The sequence below is a fragment of the Amia ocellicauda genome, chromosome 5 (assembly GCF_036373705.1).
Source record: "Amia ocellicauda isolate fAmiCal2 chromosome 5, fAmiCal2.hap1, whole genome shotgun sequence".
Classification (NCBI taxonomy): Eukaryota; Metazoa; Chordata; class Actinopteri; order Amiiformes; family Amiidae; genus Amia; species Amia ocellicauda.
In genome coordinates, this window is record NC_089854.1 from 21,474,170 (window position 1) to 21,489,376 (window position 15,207).

The 15,207-nt window shown below is 50.0% G+C and overlaps 1 protein-coding gene across 8 annotated transcripts in view; it reads right to left on the minus strand.

The window, feature by feature from the left end:
* The window catches only part of rptor (regulatory associated protein of MTOR, complex 1), a 120,652-nt gene that overhangs the window by 14,404 nt on the left and 91,041 nt on the right, over positions 1 to 15,207 (minus strand). For 4 of the 8 annotated variants that reach the window (XM_066704301.1, XM_066704298.1, XM_066704300.1 and 1 more), the window contains 8 exons: positions 14,349 to 14,479; positions 13,958 to 14,135; positions 13,287 to 13,397; positions 6,985 to 7,090; positions 6,387 to 6,501; positions 5,196 to 5,320; positions 3,609 to 3,713; positions 1,571 to 1,618 (listed from right to left, as the gene is read on the minus strand). In XM_066704301.1, coding sequence (XP_066560398.1) covers positions 1,571 to 1,618; positions 3,609 to 3,713; positions 5,196 to 5,320; positions 6,387 to 6,501; positions 6,985 to 7,090; positions 13,287 to 13,397; positions 13,958 to 14,135; positions 14,349 to 14,479 — 919 coding nt within the window. The remainder of the gene's footprint in view (positions 1 to 1,570; positions 1,619 to 3,608; positions 3,714 to 5,195; positions 5,321 to 6,386; positions 6,502 to 6,984; positions 7,091 to 13,286; positions 13,398 to 13,957; positions 14,136 to 14,348; positions 14,480 to 15,207) is intronic. The other 4 variants (XM_066704303.1, XM_066704302.1, XM_066704305.1 and 1 more) reach the window with 3 other exon arrangements.

Below are 15,207 nucleotides of genomic sequence, written 5' to 3' on the forward strand. Positions count from 1 at the left end.
CAAGTGCTTAATTCTATTCCGGTTAATTATTTATTTTAAAATCCGCTGGTTTGTTTTTTTGGGGTGGGGGGTTACTCTATATTGATTTATATATAGAGAGAGCGTTGTATTACTGTCAAACAAGGTCATTGCTTTCAATTAAAGACACAACTGTGACCCATCGCCCTCCAGAACTGGACGACCCAATTGCAACTCCTCCTGTTGCTCTGGTGTTTTCCAACCAGGACCACTGGACCCAGCCACTTTGCCCTCCTCAACCTCTCTCTCAGGATGGGCGGCCTCTTTGGGGAGCTGTGCTCGAAACCCCCCCGACGGGACCTGCTTTCACGAGAGGCCAACTCTAACTGGAGCGCGGCACGGTTCCCGGCACCGACAGAAAAGAGGCCAGACATGCCCTACTTTAAAGTTTTCACATTCGCTGGAAACAACTGTTTTTTTTGTTTTTTTTAAACAAACAACCAACGGAATACATAAATACACAAAGCAGTGCATCCTAATTAGGTCTACGGTAAACCCACATGCACAGAACTGTCTCAGGAAAAACAAGGAAGACAAGGGGGAAAAACAAAAAAAGAACGGCTACAGTCTCTTCCCACACAACTCTTGTTTTTTCTTTCTTTCATTTACTTTCTTTTGAAAAGACCACGTTTGCTGCTGGAGAGGAGAGGCTGGAGCGACAGCATCAGAACAGTGTGAAACGGACGCGGGGCCGGCAGCTGTGCTCCAGGGTTTCGGGGCGCAGAGAGAAAGCGGGCGACCCGTTCTCTTCCCGCTTTGTGCAGCAAACGGATGACTGTTACTGCAGAACACCCCTGGGCGCTGTACAATCACACACATACACACGCTCTCACTATCACACTGTCAAACACACACCCCCACCCACAGAAGCCCACAACCACACCCACACAACATGGCAAAATATAGATCCCGCTGGTGAAATGTTGTCATACTGATGCTGTGATGATAAAACACAAACCAATTTTCCACTTCCTTATTTTCACGCCGTTGTCGTCGACAGTTTAAAAGCAATTCGGACGTGAATAAATAATGCACGGAGCCACGGACAATCTCTTTAACGACACCCGCTGTCGACTCTGAGAGCCATTGGGGCCCCCGTCCAGAAGGAAACCAGACGACACGGCAGCAGAGACTTCAGCGCGGGCTCGACGAGACCCGCAGAACTGTCACCGTGCCGCGCCGGCAGAGCCAACGCTGAGAGGAACATCTGTCCGTGAACATCTGCAGTGCATTTGAACAAACTAGCGGGGATTTAACTTTCAAGTGGCATGTGTAGAGAAGTGTCCTTAAACAAACCCCCCAACCATTTTGTGATGGAATTTTCCTCAATATGATCTAGTGCAAAACATATCAACACAATTGGTTAGAATTACCAATTAAACACACACACACACACACCAGAACAGATCCATTCATCATCCAGTCTTCAGGGAAACAGGGATGAGTCTTGCCAGAGAGGGGAGAGCTGGGGGGGTTAATGCAGAGGAGACAGAGGGGGAGAGAGAGGGAGAAGGAGGCCGAAAAGAAAAGAGAATAGAAGAGAAGCACTCACCTCCCTGCTTACTCCTGTCAAGATAGATTGAAACCCTTCTGGCCAGACCTGCGAGGGGAGGAGACAGCGAGGGTCAGGGGTGAGAGGTCGAGCTCAGGGTCACACAACAGCCACACACAGCGGGCGGCAGGGTCCTTCAGCGAGACCCCGATCTCTTGGCACTGGTTCCCTGGAGCTGCAGATATTCGCTCCCTACCAGGAACAGGCACCAACGAATCGGTACAGAAAACGCCTAACGGACACTAGCTGGCAGCTCAGGACGTCAAAACCTTCCCCACTCGCCTGCTCAGTTCACGCCGTTCGTGGGTGGAGGTTTAAGGCAGGCTAATGGCAAGTGAGCTTAAAAATAGGTCTGTGTGTAAATTGTGTGTAAGTAAGGAATTGGCATTACCGCATCCGGACGCTACGGTACTGCTCTACTTTTTGTAAGTCGTAGAACAACAAAATAAAACAAAACAGGCAACACAGAGTTACTCCGTCACACAAGAACATGCACACACACACACACACACACACACACACACATACATACATACATACATACATACATATATACACACATATGTGGACTCTCCACTCTCTCAAACATACACGCTGGCACACAGAAAACACACACAGTATTTTAATATCAGTAAAAAGCCTCTGCTGATGGGGGGAGTGCAGTGAGAGTGAGGGGCCACAGAGTCACAGGGGGGCACCTCGATCCACGGGGCGTCTGACGTGTCCTGACGTCAGCACTCTGGGTGGACGTCAGCGCTCGGTCGGGCCCCGGGTCCGCCCCGCCGCGTCGCGCACGGCTCCTCTCCCGCGGCTCGACCTCTATCTCCTCCCCACCAAGGGGCCCGCCTCGCTCCGTGGTGACCTAATACATTTAGCGGCTTCCTTTACAAGCCTCCTTCGGCCGCCGCGGAGAGACGAGCGAGATTGGATTTGCAGCAGTAAGTGATTGCCGCGCAGCCCCTGCCCACGCCGGCGTTCAGACATCCATCTCGGCGCTGCGCATTATTTTAAATGTGTGAGGCAGACGCGAACAAGTCTATTACCGGGAATGACGCCTTTCACTCCAATCTCCCCTTTCAATTATATTTCCCTCTTCCCCCCTTTCTTTTCCTCCACGATTCTGCCACTCTGGCCCCGCAATCCCCGTTTTAATTTATCAGCAGCTTCCCGTGGATAAAACCATCGCCTTCTCCGTCTCGGCTTCTTGTTTGCGGACTAATTAAGTGAACGTAACTCGGGAAAGCAACAGGCCAGAGATGACAGCCCTGCTGAGGAGCCGCCTCGTCATTCGTCAGTGCAATATCTGGGAACCGCTCTGTGTGTCATCATGCAGCTTTCGAAAACCAAACGCGGGACTGTGCGACAGTGTCTGATCACTGTTTAACATGCGATTCCCTTCACGACATCTCTGAGACATTTGTGTTCGAACCTCTCATCTCTAAACTCAACGTTTTCCACCGACAGATTCTGTGATTAAAAATGAATATCTCAGGTGTCCAATCCAAGGCATCAGGGAGGATTCAAACCCCTTTTTGACTCAGATCGCCGGAGGCAGTTTACCAGGAAGAAAGAAAACAAACACACACACCAAAAGGAAGATAAGATGACATCGGACTCCACAGATATGGGGAAACCGTGACGTTTCCTTAGATAATAACGAGGGAGAAATATCCCCATCACTTAAAAATAAAATATCACCTGTAAAATCTGAATGGAAAATTAATTCTGTCTCCTCTTTTTGTTACTATGAAGGTTAACCTCACTAGATGTCTACTGAACATTTCATTCCCAATTGTAATTCCTGACACTGTACATACACAACGCCACCAACACTGCCAAAGAACAAAAAACTGGTTTCCTGGTATCTGACGAGGAGTCGGAGGTCAGCAGTGACAGGGAGCTCGTGAACAGGGGGTGAGGTGATGGGGAGGCAGCGCTTGCTCGATGGAGGCAGGATGGCCAGGAAGAGAGGAAGGAGGAGAAGTGAGGAGGCAAGGGAGAGGGGGTCTGGGGTTGTGGGAGGTGACGGGGGGCTGACCACGGGTCGTGGGCAGCATGTCTGACAAGCCCTGCCAGGCGGTGACCATCTCTGGGTTCCTCTCCAGGTCGGCGAAGTTCTTCCAGATGCGCAGCGCCCCATCGTCTGAGGGAAGTGGGAGAGAGAGAGAAAGGGAGAGAGAAAGAGAAGTCACGTGACCCAATGACCAAGACAAGAACCTCCCCTTCTCGAAACAGCCTTTTTAGATTCCTGATGTTCTGCACGGCTTTTCACTGCAGTGTGCGACTTTCTACAGTACTGTAAATCAACAGGTTTAAGAGCCAAACAATTCTGGCGTTGATTTTGTTGCCCTTTCGATCAGTTAATTGTGCCCACCCCTGTGAACACCTCTGGAAAGGGCCTCGATTACATTTGGCCCTTGTTTGAGCTCATTTGCACTAGGATGTCTGTTTATAGCACTGTATACTGTAGTATATAAAGCTTTGAAAATGTGAAAACTGCACGTCTCCCCGGGTCTTAACCAATACATGAACCAATTAATCAATTACTTAATTATACATTTCTAAATTCAGAGGCAGGATGTCTTGTTCATGCTTGCGTTTACAGCACTGGGGATCTTGTCTATTACGCTCGATTGTCCTGATGCTCTTTCTGAAGGCCTCTCGTCAGCTTAATGGAACTGAACTTGTGGAGCCTCGAAAGTCTATTTCTTTATATGTGTATTTATTTTAAATCAGGGTTTTGGTGAAAACTATGAAAAGCGACAGAAGGCAAAACCAAAATTCCTCTGCGTCTCCTGCACATCCTAATCTAGGGAACCCCCACCTGTGGTTGTTTGTGCTTTGAGAAGAACAGCCTGCTGGGAAAGACTAAACCACACCCCCCCGGGAACGAGCTCATGCCTGGGCCAGTTCCTTGCGTTTCACAGCCTCTGGTCACGATCGACATGAGGAAGACCCTGGTCTGCTACACAGGCACCCCGTAGACAGTAGACAGCGTGCCACACAGCAACCTCAGCAAAGAGGCTCGGGGGCGAAGTCGGCAGGAGCGCCAGGAGTGCCGCCACGCACACCGAACAGATGGAGGCCGACCGGAGGGCATAGGCAGCGGGCGCGGGCTCATTAAGTAAAACCTTGACAAACGCCCACGCCGTCCAGGGAAACAATTAAGGTTCACGCTGCCTGGCACAGGATGTCTGTTTCGGGTACGAACAGCTGTGGGATCCATCAAACTAAGTCAGAGAGAGAGAAAAGCACCCGGGGCTGAATGTGTCAAGATGTTCAGTTTATTTTGGAGGAAAAGTGCGCTAGGAAAGGTGTGCCAAGTTCAGATGTTACCGAATGTGTTTGCTTTCGTGCTCAATCTGTTACCGCGAGGATTGCGTAGTCTTACTCGAGGAAACGACATGTCTTAAAGATGACCTTTTCACATGACTCTTAGCCACAAGGGTCAAAGGGCAAAGATGAGAGGTCACACCGCCCAACATTCAATTTGATGGCATCCTCCCTCACTGACTCACCCTCTCCATCTCTCTTGCGCTCTCTCTCTCACTCACTCACTGAATCACTCACAGTCATTCTCTCTCAAACACACTCTCGTCTCTGTCCGTCTGTGTCTCTCGCTCACCTGTGGCCGTGAGCAGCAGGGAGCAGTCGTGTCCGTTCAGGTACTCCATGGCCGTGATGCGGGTATAGCGAGGATTGCCGTTGTAAAAATAGTCCAGCTTCTCCCCCTTCTCCCAGTCCCAGAAGCTGAGGAGAACAAACAGGGGTGAGGCCGGGGGGTGGGGCTCTGAGGGACTACAGCAGGTTTATCCCCCTAAAGCTCAACTGTCAGCACAGCAACACCAGGTGTGTGTATTTTATTTTATTTACACTTCAGGTGGTCAACAGTTAATGTTAACCTGCATGGGGGACACACCTGCACTCCACTAGAGACCCAGTTTTGCTCCTCATCGAGGAGTTTTAAAGGGTCAACCCTACGAAGAGCACAAACTGGAGGTCAAAGCCGAGGAGCAGAGAGCCGTTCTCACTCAGTCCCGCTTCCCACGGCGGCTCTCGGCTCTCATCTCACCTGAAATGATTTATCCTGCCTGCTGGCAGCTCCGGCGAATCAATTACAGGGTCAGCTGCCCTAAATTTGACCTGCTGGCCTCTGGGGGAGTTTCAGTTACAGGTACACTAAGTGCAGGGCCTCCGCGCTGCAGGGACAGGAGTGCTCCTCGCCGGCACAGACTCACAGGTCCGCCGGCTCTGACAGAGGGGAAACTTGTTTGTTTCTATTTTTTTTGGCCGGGGCTTGGAGGACACACAACGATGTGAGGGACAGTACCGCTGAGAGATGTCTGGAGGTGAAGCCGAATCCCTTGCACAGGCGCACGCCGCACTGCCGAGCCAGGCGGGGCTCCGGCACAAAACGGCACTCCCCACCGTGTCCAATATCAAATTAGTCGCGGCCTGCAGGGCTTCCTTAAATTGCAGTGCGATTTCTAATGCAATTAGGACCCTGGCTGTCCTTTCAAAGCTGCAGCAGTCAGCGCACCCTGCGGCCACGCGCTCTGCGTGCTCGCTACTGCGCCAAACGCTAATGAGATCAGCGCGGAGTGTTACTCTGCAGTTCATTAACTTGTGTGTGTGTGTGTGTGTGTAGGAAGTGGGGGGGGGCATTCTGACATTCACAAGCTTTCCCAGGGAATAATTATTTACCAAGAAAAGAAAGAACAACACACAAACAAATATAATTGCACGCGGTGTCATCGGTTGTGTGGTGTGGTCAGTGTGGTCAGCGCGGTCAGCGCCCCCCCGCCTGAGCTCTTACCAGATGCTGTCTCTGTCGGCCACGGCGATGCAGGGGTTGAAGGGGTGGAACTTGACCACCGAGGGCACGCCGGGGTTGCGGTTGATGAAGATCTGGTCGTCCAGGCGGGAGATTCCTGTAAACAGCCGGCGCACGCTGGTGTGAGTGGGGGCACTGGGACACAGGCCTGAGTACAGAGCCCCCGCTGACAAAACACACAGCCAAAACCCCACACACCCTCGAACCTGCTCCCCCCTGGCACTGTGCGAGTCCGTCTCGTATCATCATCTGCACTGTGTGTCCTGTTCCTCAGGAGCACATCCTGTACTAATGAAACTCTTACAGCACAGAGCAACATAGGACATTTCTTTGACATACAATGCTCTGTTTGTGTGTGTGTAGGTAAAGAATTAAAATAAATAAATTGTGTGTGTGCGTGCTGTTGTGAGAAAGCGCGAGAGAGAGAGGGTGGGGGGGCAGAGTCATGAAAGGAACTCAGCCTCTGTTCAGTGTTTGCCATCCCTCTATCTTCTCTCTCATTTCTCCTCCTCTCCTCTGAGTTCCTTCCACCCTCCATCATTTTCACATTCTCCCCTTCCTCTCCCCCGGCGCCCCTCACCGCGCTGTGTGATGCGCTGGCTCTGCCTTCTCACTCGGCCATTCCTCAGGAACCTCCACTCCCTCTCCTTGCGCACCTGGCTCTCCACGTCGTGCTCCTCCGGGATCTGCAGGAGAAGACAGCGGTCAACACCCAGTGCCTGAGCACCTTGGCACAGATTCTATGAGTCTCTGGACTCTACTGGAGGGATGAACACCATTCTTCCAAAAGATACTCCCTCATTTGGGGTTTTGATGATGGTCTGGAGAGCGCTGTCTAAGACATCGGTCCAAAATCTCCCATAGGTGTTCAATTGTATTGAGATCTGGTGACTGTGAAGGCCATAGCATATGATTCACATCATTTTCATACTCATCACAACATTCAGTGAGCCCTCGTGCCCTGTGGATGGGGGCATTGTCATCCTGGAAGAGACCACTCCCATCAGGAGAGAAATGTGTCACGATAGGATAAAGGTGATCACTCAGAATAACCTCTAAGGGGACAAGTGGACCCAAACCATGCCAGGAAAATGCCCCCACAGCATAACAGAGCCTCTGGACCCCCTCACTGTAGGGGTCAAGCAGTCAGGCCTGTACCGGTCTCTTGGTGTCGCCACACATGCACTCGCCCACTTGTTGAGAATATGGTGTAGGATGATTCATCTGACCATATCACTTATATCCTTTCCTCTTGCCATCTTGATCCAAAATTGAGGTCATCTGGACCTGCTCAGCATTTGTATACATGCCACAGAGCATGATAGGATGTTAATTGCTTAATTGCATCATGCAGTAAACCTGTTTGGAGGCATCTGCATTCTTTATGTTCCTGCATTCATTTATTCAGGTTTTTCCTTTAATTTGTCACCCATCTGTACATACACACATACGTTTTGAACAGGAATTGGGATCATCAAAGATTTATGTGACAGACACCTTTATTCACACACAAACTTCATGAGAGCAACAACATCACTCTGTACCACACAACTGAGACACGAAGGCTGATCTCAGCACTGGATACACCTGGAACAGGAGTGCTGACTGAAACTCGAGAAACAGCCGTGTCTGATTGTGTTGAGAGAAAAAGTGAACGAGAGCCGAGACATAGCTACTTCACAGCCCGGGAGAGGGGGAGAGATGGAGGAGAGAGACAGGGAGGGAGCAAACTGTGCTCCTCTGACAGGCAGGTCCACATCACTGCACCGCACATAAACGGGGCACGTGCCTGTTACACTAATTAATTAATTTAATTTCTTGTTGGTTCAATGATGCATGCCCCCCCCCATCGTTTCTCATTAAACATGCCGTATGGGGAAAACAAAAAAAGACTCTCACTCTCACCAAGGGCCCGATTTAATATCGTTAAAAATGCAGAAGGATTTTACACAGAAAAAAAAAAAAGGTTGACAGGAATGAAGAGAGAGAGAGAGAGAGAGAGAGAGAGAGAGAAGGCCACGAGGAAAGCGTTTCAGAGCTGCTTACATTTCATCCCTTGTTATATGAAGCCTGGTAATTCATTCAGCCATTATAGTATGAAGTATTGGATTCCCTACAGGAGAAATAAACTTCATATATGGTTTATCTCACTGCAGCTCAGGATTGGAGTGTGTGAGAGAGAGAGAGAGTGAGTGAGTGAGTGAGTGAGAGGGAGAAACCCTCACTCTCGTAGCCAGCAACGGATCCCGAGACAAAGCCTTGTTAAACTCAACGGCCCTTCTGAGGGACACTGATGTGGTCTCTGAGAGGCGTTACTGCTCCATGTATTAGTGGAGGAGCCGCGCGAGAATAATAACGCCAGGATTACTGTAATGGACTCTAATGGGCCCTCTCTCACACCCCCCCACTCCACCACACTGCCTTATTAAACACTCGGCCCCGCGCTGCCCCCTGAATATCGAACAGCAGCTCACAGTTAGTACATACACTATGTTAATCCACTCCCATCCTCAAGCACGAGAGAGAGCGAGAGAGAGAGAGTCCGCTTTTGCCGTCGTCCAACCGTTTATTCCTTATAAGTCAAACGGAGAGAGGAACTGACAGGCCTGTGACCTACACATCTCGGCGCTGAGCAATAATCTTGCCGCACCGCAGCCGCAGTCGGGGTAATTGAATGGCATCGGTTTCCGCCTCAGGCAGGCGAAGTCACTCGCTCGCGCAGCATTTATGCGATGTAATGTTTCTCCGCCGCTAGCGTCGACTGCGACTTGAGAGCGGCAGCAATAATCGTACATCTTCGGGGCCGTGGGAAGAACATACGGAGAGTGCGGCAGAGACATCACTACGTGGCACACATTGCCGCTGTGCACATCCATCCTCGGGGGCTGGCGACTCGATCGTGGCATTAAGGGTTTGATCGGCTGGGTGAGAACGGGGGCATTCTACGGTCAAGACCAGTTAATTCCAGAATGGTTCCACAACCCAGCATTGCTATTTGTCCCCCTCCAACACTGAGAGATACACCACTCCGCCTATAAAGCCAATAAACTCTGGCATATCTTATCAACATCAGTAAAATCTGACTATCATTTTTCGTTTCATTTTTGGAGGAAAGCAAACGCCCACGCAGGCTGCCAGGGACAGATGCGCAGCCCACAGCACGACTGTACTCCTCCGGGGGTCTGGCATCGGCCAGCAGGACTGTATGCCCGCCTCCCAGCCAGCTAACAGCATGGCTCGATCACCAGGCCATCCTGGTGCCGTACCCACTCAATCCCACAGTAGTTCTGCTGTTTTCTCTCTTTGATAAACTCAATGCTTTGCAAAGTGCACAAAAAAGTAAAATCAATCCAGCAAAAGAAAACGACAACAACACAAAAAAACTTCCCTACACTTGAAAAAGCTCTCCTTAAAATTCAGTTTGCAGCGGTTCGCCGAATGTATTCATAGTGAATTGTTGACGGCCCCCCTGCTGGAATTAGACTAAATAATTCAGGCAGGGAGAAAATAAAATAATACTCATTTAAAAAAAAAAAGAGAGAGGGGAGAGAACAGAGAAGTGAAGGAAGAGAGGAGAGGAGAGAGAGAAGTGAAGGAGGAGAGGAGAAGTGAAGGGAGAGGGGAGAGAGGAAAGAGAGAGAGAGGTAAAAAAGCTCCCTGCCACTGCTCCATCAATGGAGAACGAGATCACGTCCAGCCGCCATCATTAGAGACCGATGTGACGGGGAGGGAGTTGGGCCGAGGGACGGCCGATGCAGAGTGAGAGGCCCACGGAGACGTTCCTGCTGTGGAGCCACCCGGCCCGTGTGATGAAGCGAGACCCCGATCTCAGACAGGGAGCCCCTGTAGGACCCCTCCCCGGCCCTGGGGAGTGCTCAACACAGCCGGTCTCCTCTGATCTCAGCCAGCTGTCGAAAATTAAACATCTCTAACAAAGTTCATATTTCCTCTCCAGCAGGGACACGTCTCCACTGTTACAGGTCCTAATGAAGTGGCTGTCTGTGGTGAATTATTAATGCCCGAGTCTGCCCGGCCAATCAGAGTATACAGACGGTGGAGGGCAATGCTGCTTCACATTGTACTTTGGTGCATATATATATATATATGTATATATCTATATCTCTCTATATACATCTAACTATATACACTCACCTAAAGGATTATTAGGAACACCTGTTCAATTTCTCATTAATCCAATTATCTAACCAACCAATCACATGGCAGTTGCTTCAATGCATTTAGGGGTGTGGTCCTGGTCAAGACAATCTCCTGAACTCCAAACTGAATGTCTGAATGGGAAAGAAAGGTGATTTAAGCAATTTTGAGCGTGGCATGATTGTTGGTGCCAGATGGGCCAGTCTGAGTATTTCACAATCTGCTCAGTTACTGGGATTTTCACGCACAACCATTTCTAGGGTTTACAAAGAATGGTGTGAAAAGGGAAAAACATCCAGTATGCGGCAGTCCTGTGGGCGAAAATGCCTTGTTGATGCTAGAGGTCAGAGGAGAATGGGCCGACTGATTCAAGCTGATAGAAGAGCAACTTTGACTGAAATAACCACTCGTTACAACCGAGGTATGCAGCAAAGCATTTGTGAAGCCACAACACGTACAACCTTGAGGCGGATGGGCTACAACAGCAGAAGACCCCACCGGGTACCACTCATCTCCACTACAAATAGGAAAAAGAGGCTACAATTTGCACAAGCTCACCAAAATTGGACAGTTGAAGACTGGAAAAATGTTGCCTGGTCTGATGAGTCTCGATTTCTGTTGAGACATTCAGATGGTAGAGTCAGAATTTGGCGTAAACAGAATGAGAACATGGATCCATCATGCCTTGTTACCACTGTGCAGGCTGGTGGTGGTGGTGTAATGGTGTGGGGGATGTTTTCTTGGCACACTTTAGGCCCCTTAGTGCCAATTGGGCATCGTTTAAATGCCACGGCCTACCTGAGCATTGTTTCTGACCATGTCCATCCCTTTATGACCACCATGTACCCATCCTCTGATGGCTACTTCCAGCAGGATAATGCACCATGTCACAAAGGTCGAATCATTTCAAATTGGTTTCTTGAACATGACAATGAGTTCACTGTACTAAACTGGCCCCCACAGTCACCAGATCTCAACCCAATAGAGCATCTTTGGGATGTGGTGGAACGGGAGCTTCGTGCCCTGGATGTGCATCCCACAAATCACCATCAACTGCAAGATGCTATCCTATCAATATGGGCCAACATTTCTAAAGAATGCTTTCAGCACCTTGTTGAATCAATGCCACGTAGAATTAAGGCAGTTCTGAAGGCGAAAGGGGGTCAAACACAGTATTAGTCTGGTGTTCCTAATAATCCTTTAGGTGAGTGTATATATAGTTTGACTAAGGCAGCTGTGAAAAAATACTGTAAAGTAAGAATGCTTTCAAAAATTGTTAATAGATTATATTTATCAATTAACTAAATGCAAAGTGAGTGAACAAAAGGAAAATCTACATCAAATCAATACTTGGTGTGACCACCCTTTGCCTTCAAAACAGCATCAGTTCTTCTAGGTACACTTGCACACAGTTTTTGAAGGAACTCGGCAGGTAGGTCGGCCCAAACATCTTGGAGAACTAACCACAGTTATTCTGTGGATTTAGGCAGCCTCAGTTGCTTCTCTCTCTCCATGTAATCCCAGACAGACTCGATGATGTTGAGATCAGGGCTCTGTGGGGGACATACCTTCACTTCCAGTACTCCTTGTTCTTCTTTACGCTGAAGATATTCTCAGCATTGAGGAGACCATTCATTCTGACCAAATTCCCAACTCCATTTGCAGAAATGCAGCCCCAAACTTGCAGACACTAATTCGTGTACCGCTCTCCAGCCCTTCGGCAAACAAACTGCTTTCTGCTACAACCAAATATTTCACATTTTGACCAGAGTACCTGCTGCCATTTTTCTGCACCCCAGTTTCTGTATTTTCGTGCATAGTTGAGTCGCTTGGCCTTGTTGCCACATCGGAGGTATTGCTTTTTGGCCACAAGTCTTCCAATGAAGGCCACTTCTGACCAGACTTCTCCGGACAGAAGATGGGTGACAGTAAACAGTCTTCAGCAACCTCACCTTGTTAGCTGAGTTTGGCTGTTCCTCACCCAGTTTTACATGAAAAGTTTGGATCACGAGTATTAGAACAGCTAATTATTCGAAATTCCCATCACTAGGAAAGTGTGCCGTGCTCATCTGCCAGTGAGCGACACCCTGACCCAATGGCAGACATAACAAAAGCTTCCCCGCCATCCAATGCACTCGTTTCGCAAAAACTCGAGAGCACAGAAGTGTTCATGCAGGCGGAGATTATTCACATGTAAGTACAACCCGATCAATGGCAGACAAAGCCCACACGGGGACTGCTGATGGAGATTCGTCAGGGCTCAATTTAATTCACAGCGCACCCTCTACAGCCCTCCCGCCGGCTGAGCACGGCACAATGGTGAGGGCGGGTGAGGCTGGCCGAGAGAGACGAGATGAGGCCCGGGGTTGAAGGCACTACCACATCTCAATAGCACTAATAACATAAAAATAAATGTAGAGTTCCCAGAGTTTCTAATGATTATTCTTCTTGTGCTGGAGAGGTCAGACTTGTCCAGTGGCGAAGGAGAGGGGCTTAATTCAGAAGGAATGGATGTGGGACAGTGAGAGAGGAAAGGGGGCAGGGGCTGACCAACGGGACAGAGGGACACAGACGAAATGGGAGAGAAAGAATGAAACGGAGACTAACAGGGATCAGGCAGTGAGAGAGTGAGAGAGAGAGAGGGAGCGAGGGAGCGAGAGAGCGAGAGAGGGAGAGAGGGAGCGAGACTCAGAGAGGGGTCCTTTGTGCCGGGCTGTGCCATTGTACCTTCATGACGGGCTGAGCGAAGTACTTGGCGCTCCAGTCGCACAAGCCGGTCTGCATGGCAGCGCTGATGAAGTTCCGGTGTCCGCCTGGCTCATCACCGTCATCAGCCATCTGCAACACAAACACACACACGCGTATAAACACGAGCGACACACACACAGAACACAACCCCAAGGGAAACCAGCAAACACATGACACCGAAACAAGTTTGATCATCGGCGACTGCTTTCACTGCAAAACACCAAAAAACTTCAATTGTGCCGGTTATTATGGTGCTGAGGTTTCATTAAAGAACAACAATAATAATTTAAAACGAATCCTAAAAGAAAAGGTTTCTCATTACTTCTCGTTAATTAAGGCTCATTGCACCCCAGCTTTTAATTGCTTAATCAGGCTAATACTGTAATAAATCGATCAGATTAATTTCATTTTTTATTATACTTGAAGAAGTTGCAGATTTATGGAGCCCCATAAACGTGTTACACGCTCACTCATGTGAAACACACAGTACACACACATGCTGATGACACGGGCCTCTGATGCCACAGTCGACCTTTAACAAGGCTGTTATGCGTCTCCCTTTGAAGGGGACTGACGCCAGGCCGGGACACGGTGGGCACCTGCTGTGCGGAGAGGCGCGGTGGGGGGGGGCTCCGTGGCCAGTACAGTACCTGATCGGGGCCCTTGTCGAACATCTTGCGTGTGCGCGGGAACTGGTGCGAGTGCGGGGCCTGGCCACCCAGCGTGGGGGTGTAGGGCGGCCGGGCCGGGGGCAGGTCTCGGACCGGTGGTTTGGGCACCTCGTTGGTCAGGCTGGAGCTGCTGGTGCTGGGCATCGGGGGGGAGCCGCTGGAATGGCAGGAGAGGAAGGGCAGGGCGTTACAGAGAGGCCACATCACCACATACCCACCCTACAGGCAATGTGGCACCGAGGGGGCCAAACTTAAAATGCTACAGTAAGTGGAATAGAAGGCACTACGTATACCAAACAACTGCACTCTGCCTGTTTTGTGCGACACGCAGGTGGTGAGACCGTCGTGCACAAACCGTGCCACCACTCACCCGGCCTGGTGGATGTGCGCTCCTTTGCTGGTGGGGCTGGCGGGGGCAGACTGGGTGAGGGAGCCGGAGTCCAGGATCCTCTGGGGACGGGCGTTCATGGTGGCCTGCGGGGAGGGAGAGAGGGATAGAGACTGAGAGGGAGAGAGCGAGAAAGAGAGAGCAGTGAGCCGGTGGAACACAACGGAACAAACACCTGGCTCTCCGTGCGGCCGGGTCCCTGACAGGGAGAGGGGACCAGGCTGCACCACGCACTGCAGCTCCCAGCAGCTCTGTGATCGCAGTTCTGGGAACGCTTAGACGTGGCATATGTGAAGGCTGTGGGTGCACATAGCACTACACACAGTTCCAGGAGTGGATTAGTGCCCCAGTCTGCGGTGTCGCCCCGGGGATATTCCAAATCCACCAAAGGGATGCTGTATTCATGGTATAATACTCAGTGCCGGAAGGTCAGATGATAAACAGGCAAGTCAGTTATGTGTGGCTACAGAGCAACTGCAATCCACTTAAGCGTACCTGGAAACCCTGAGCCTCTTTCTTCTGCTGAGCTGGAAAATTAAAAATATTTCCAGTAGATAGTATTACCACATGATAGTAATATCAGTAGTTAAGGGGAAAATAATAAGTTGATAGCAGTGCAATTTGTTTTCCAGGAGTTAAGCCTCCGATGCTCCGTGCTTTGTGTGCCGAAGTTTGTTGTGTGTGTGTGCGTGGGAGTGCGTCGCTCCCAATGAAGGTGTGCCTGACAAACAGGCGAACATTAATAGCCTGTGTTTGGAGAGTTTACCCAGCCCCCGGCGTCACACTTTATTAAAAACGGGGAGAAATAAAAAAAAAACGGGAGCGGGAAAACAATAAAAAG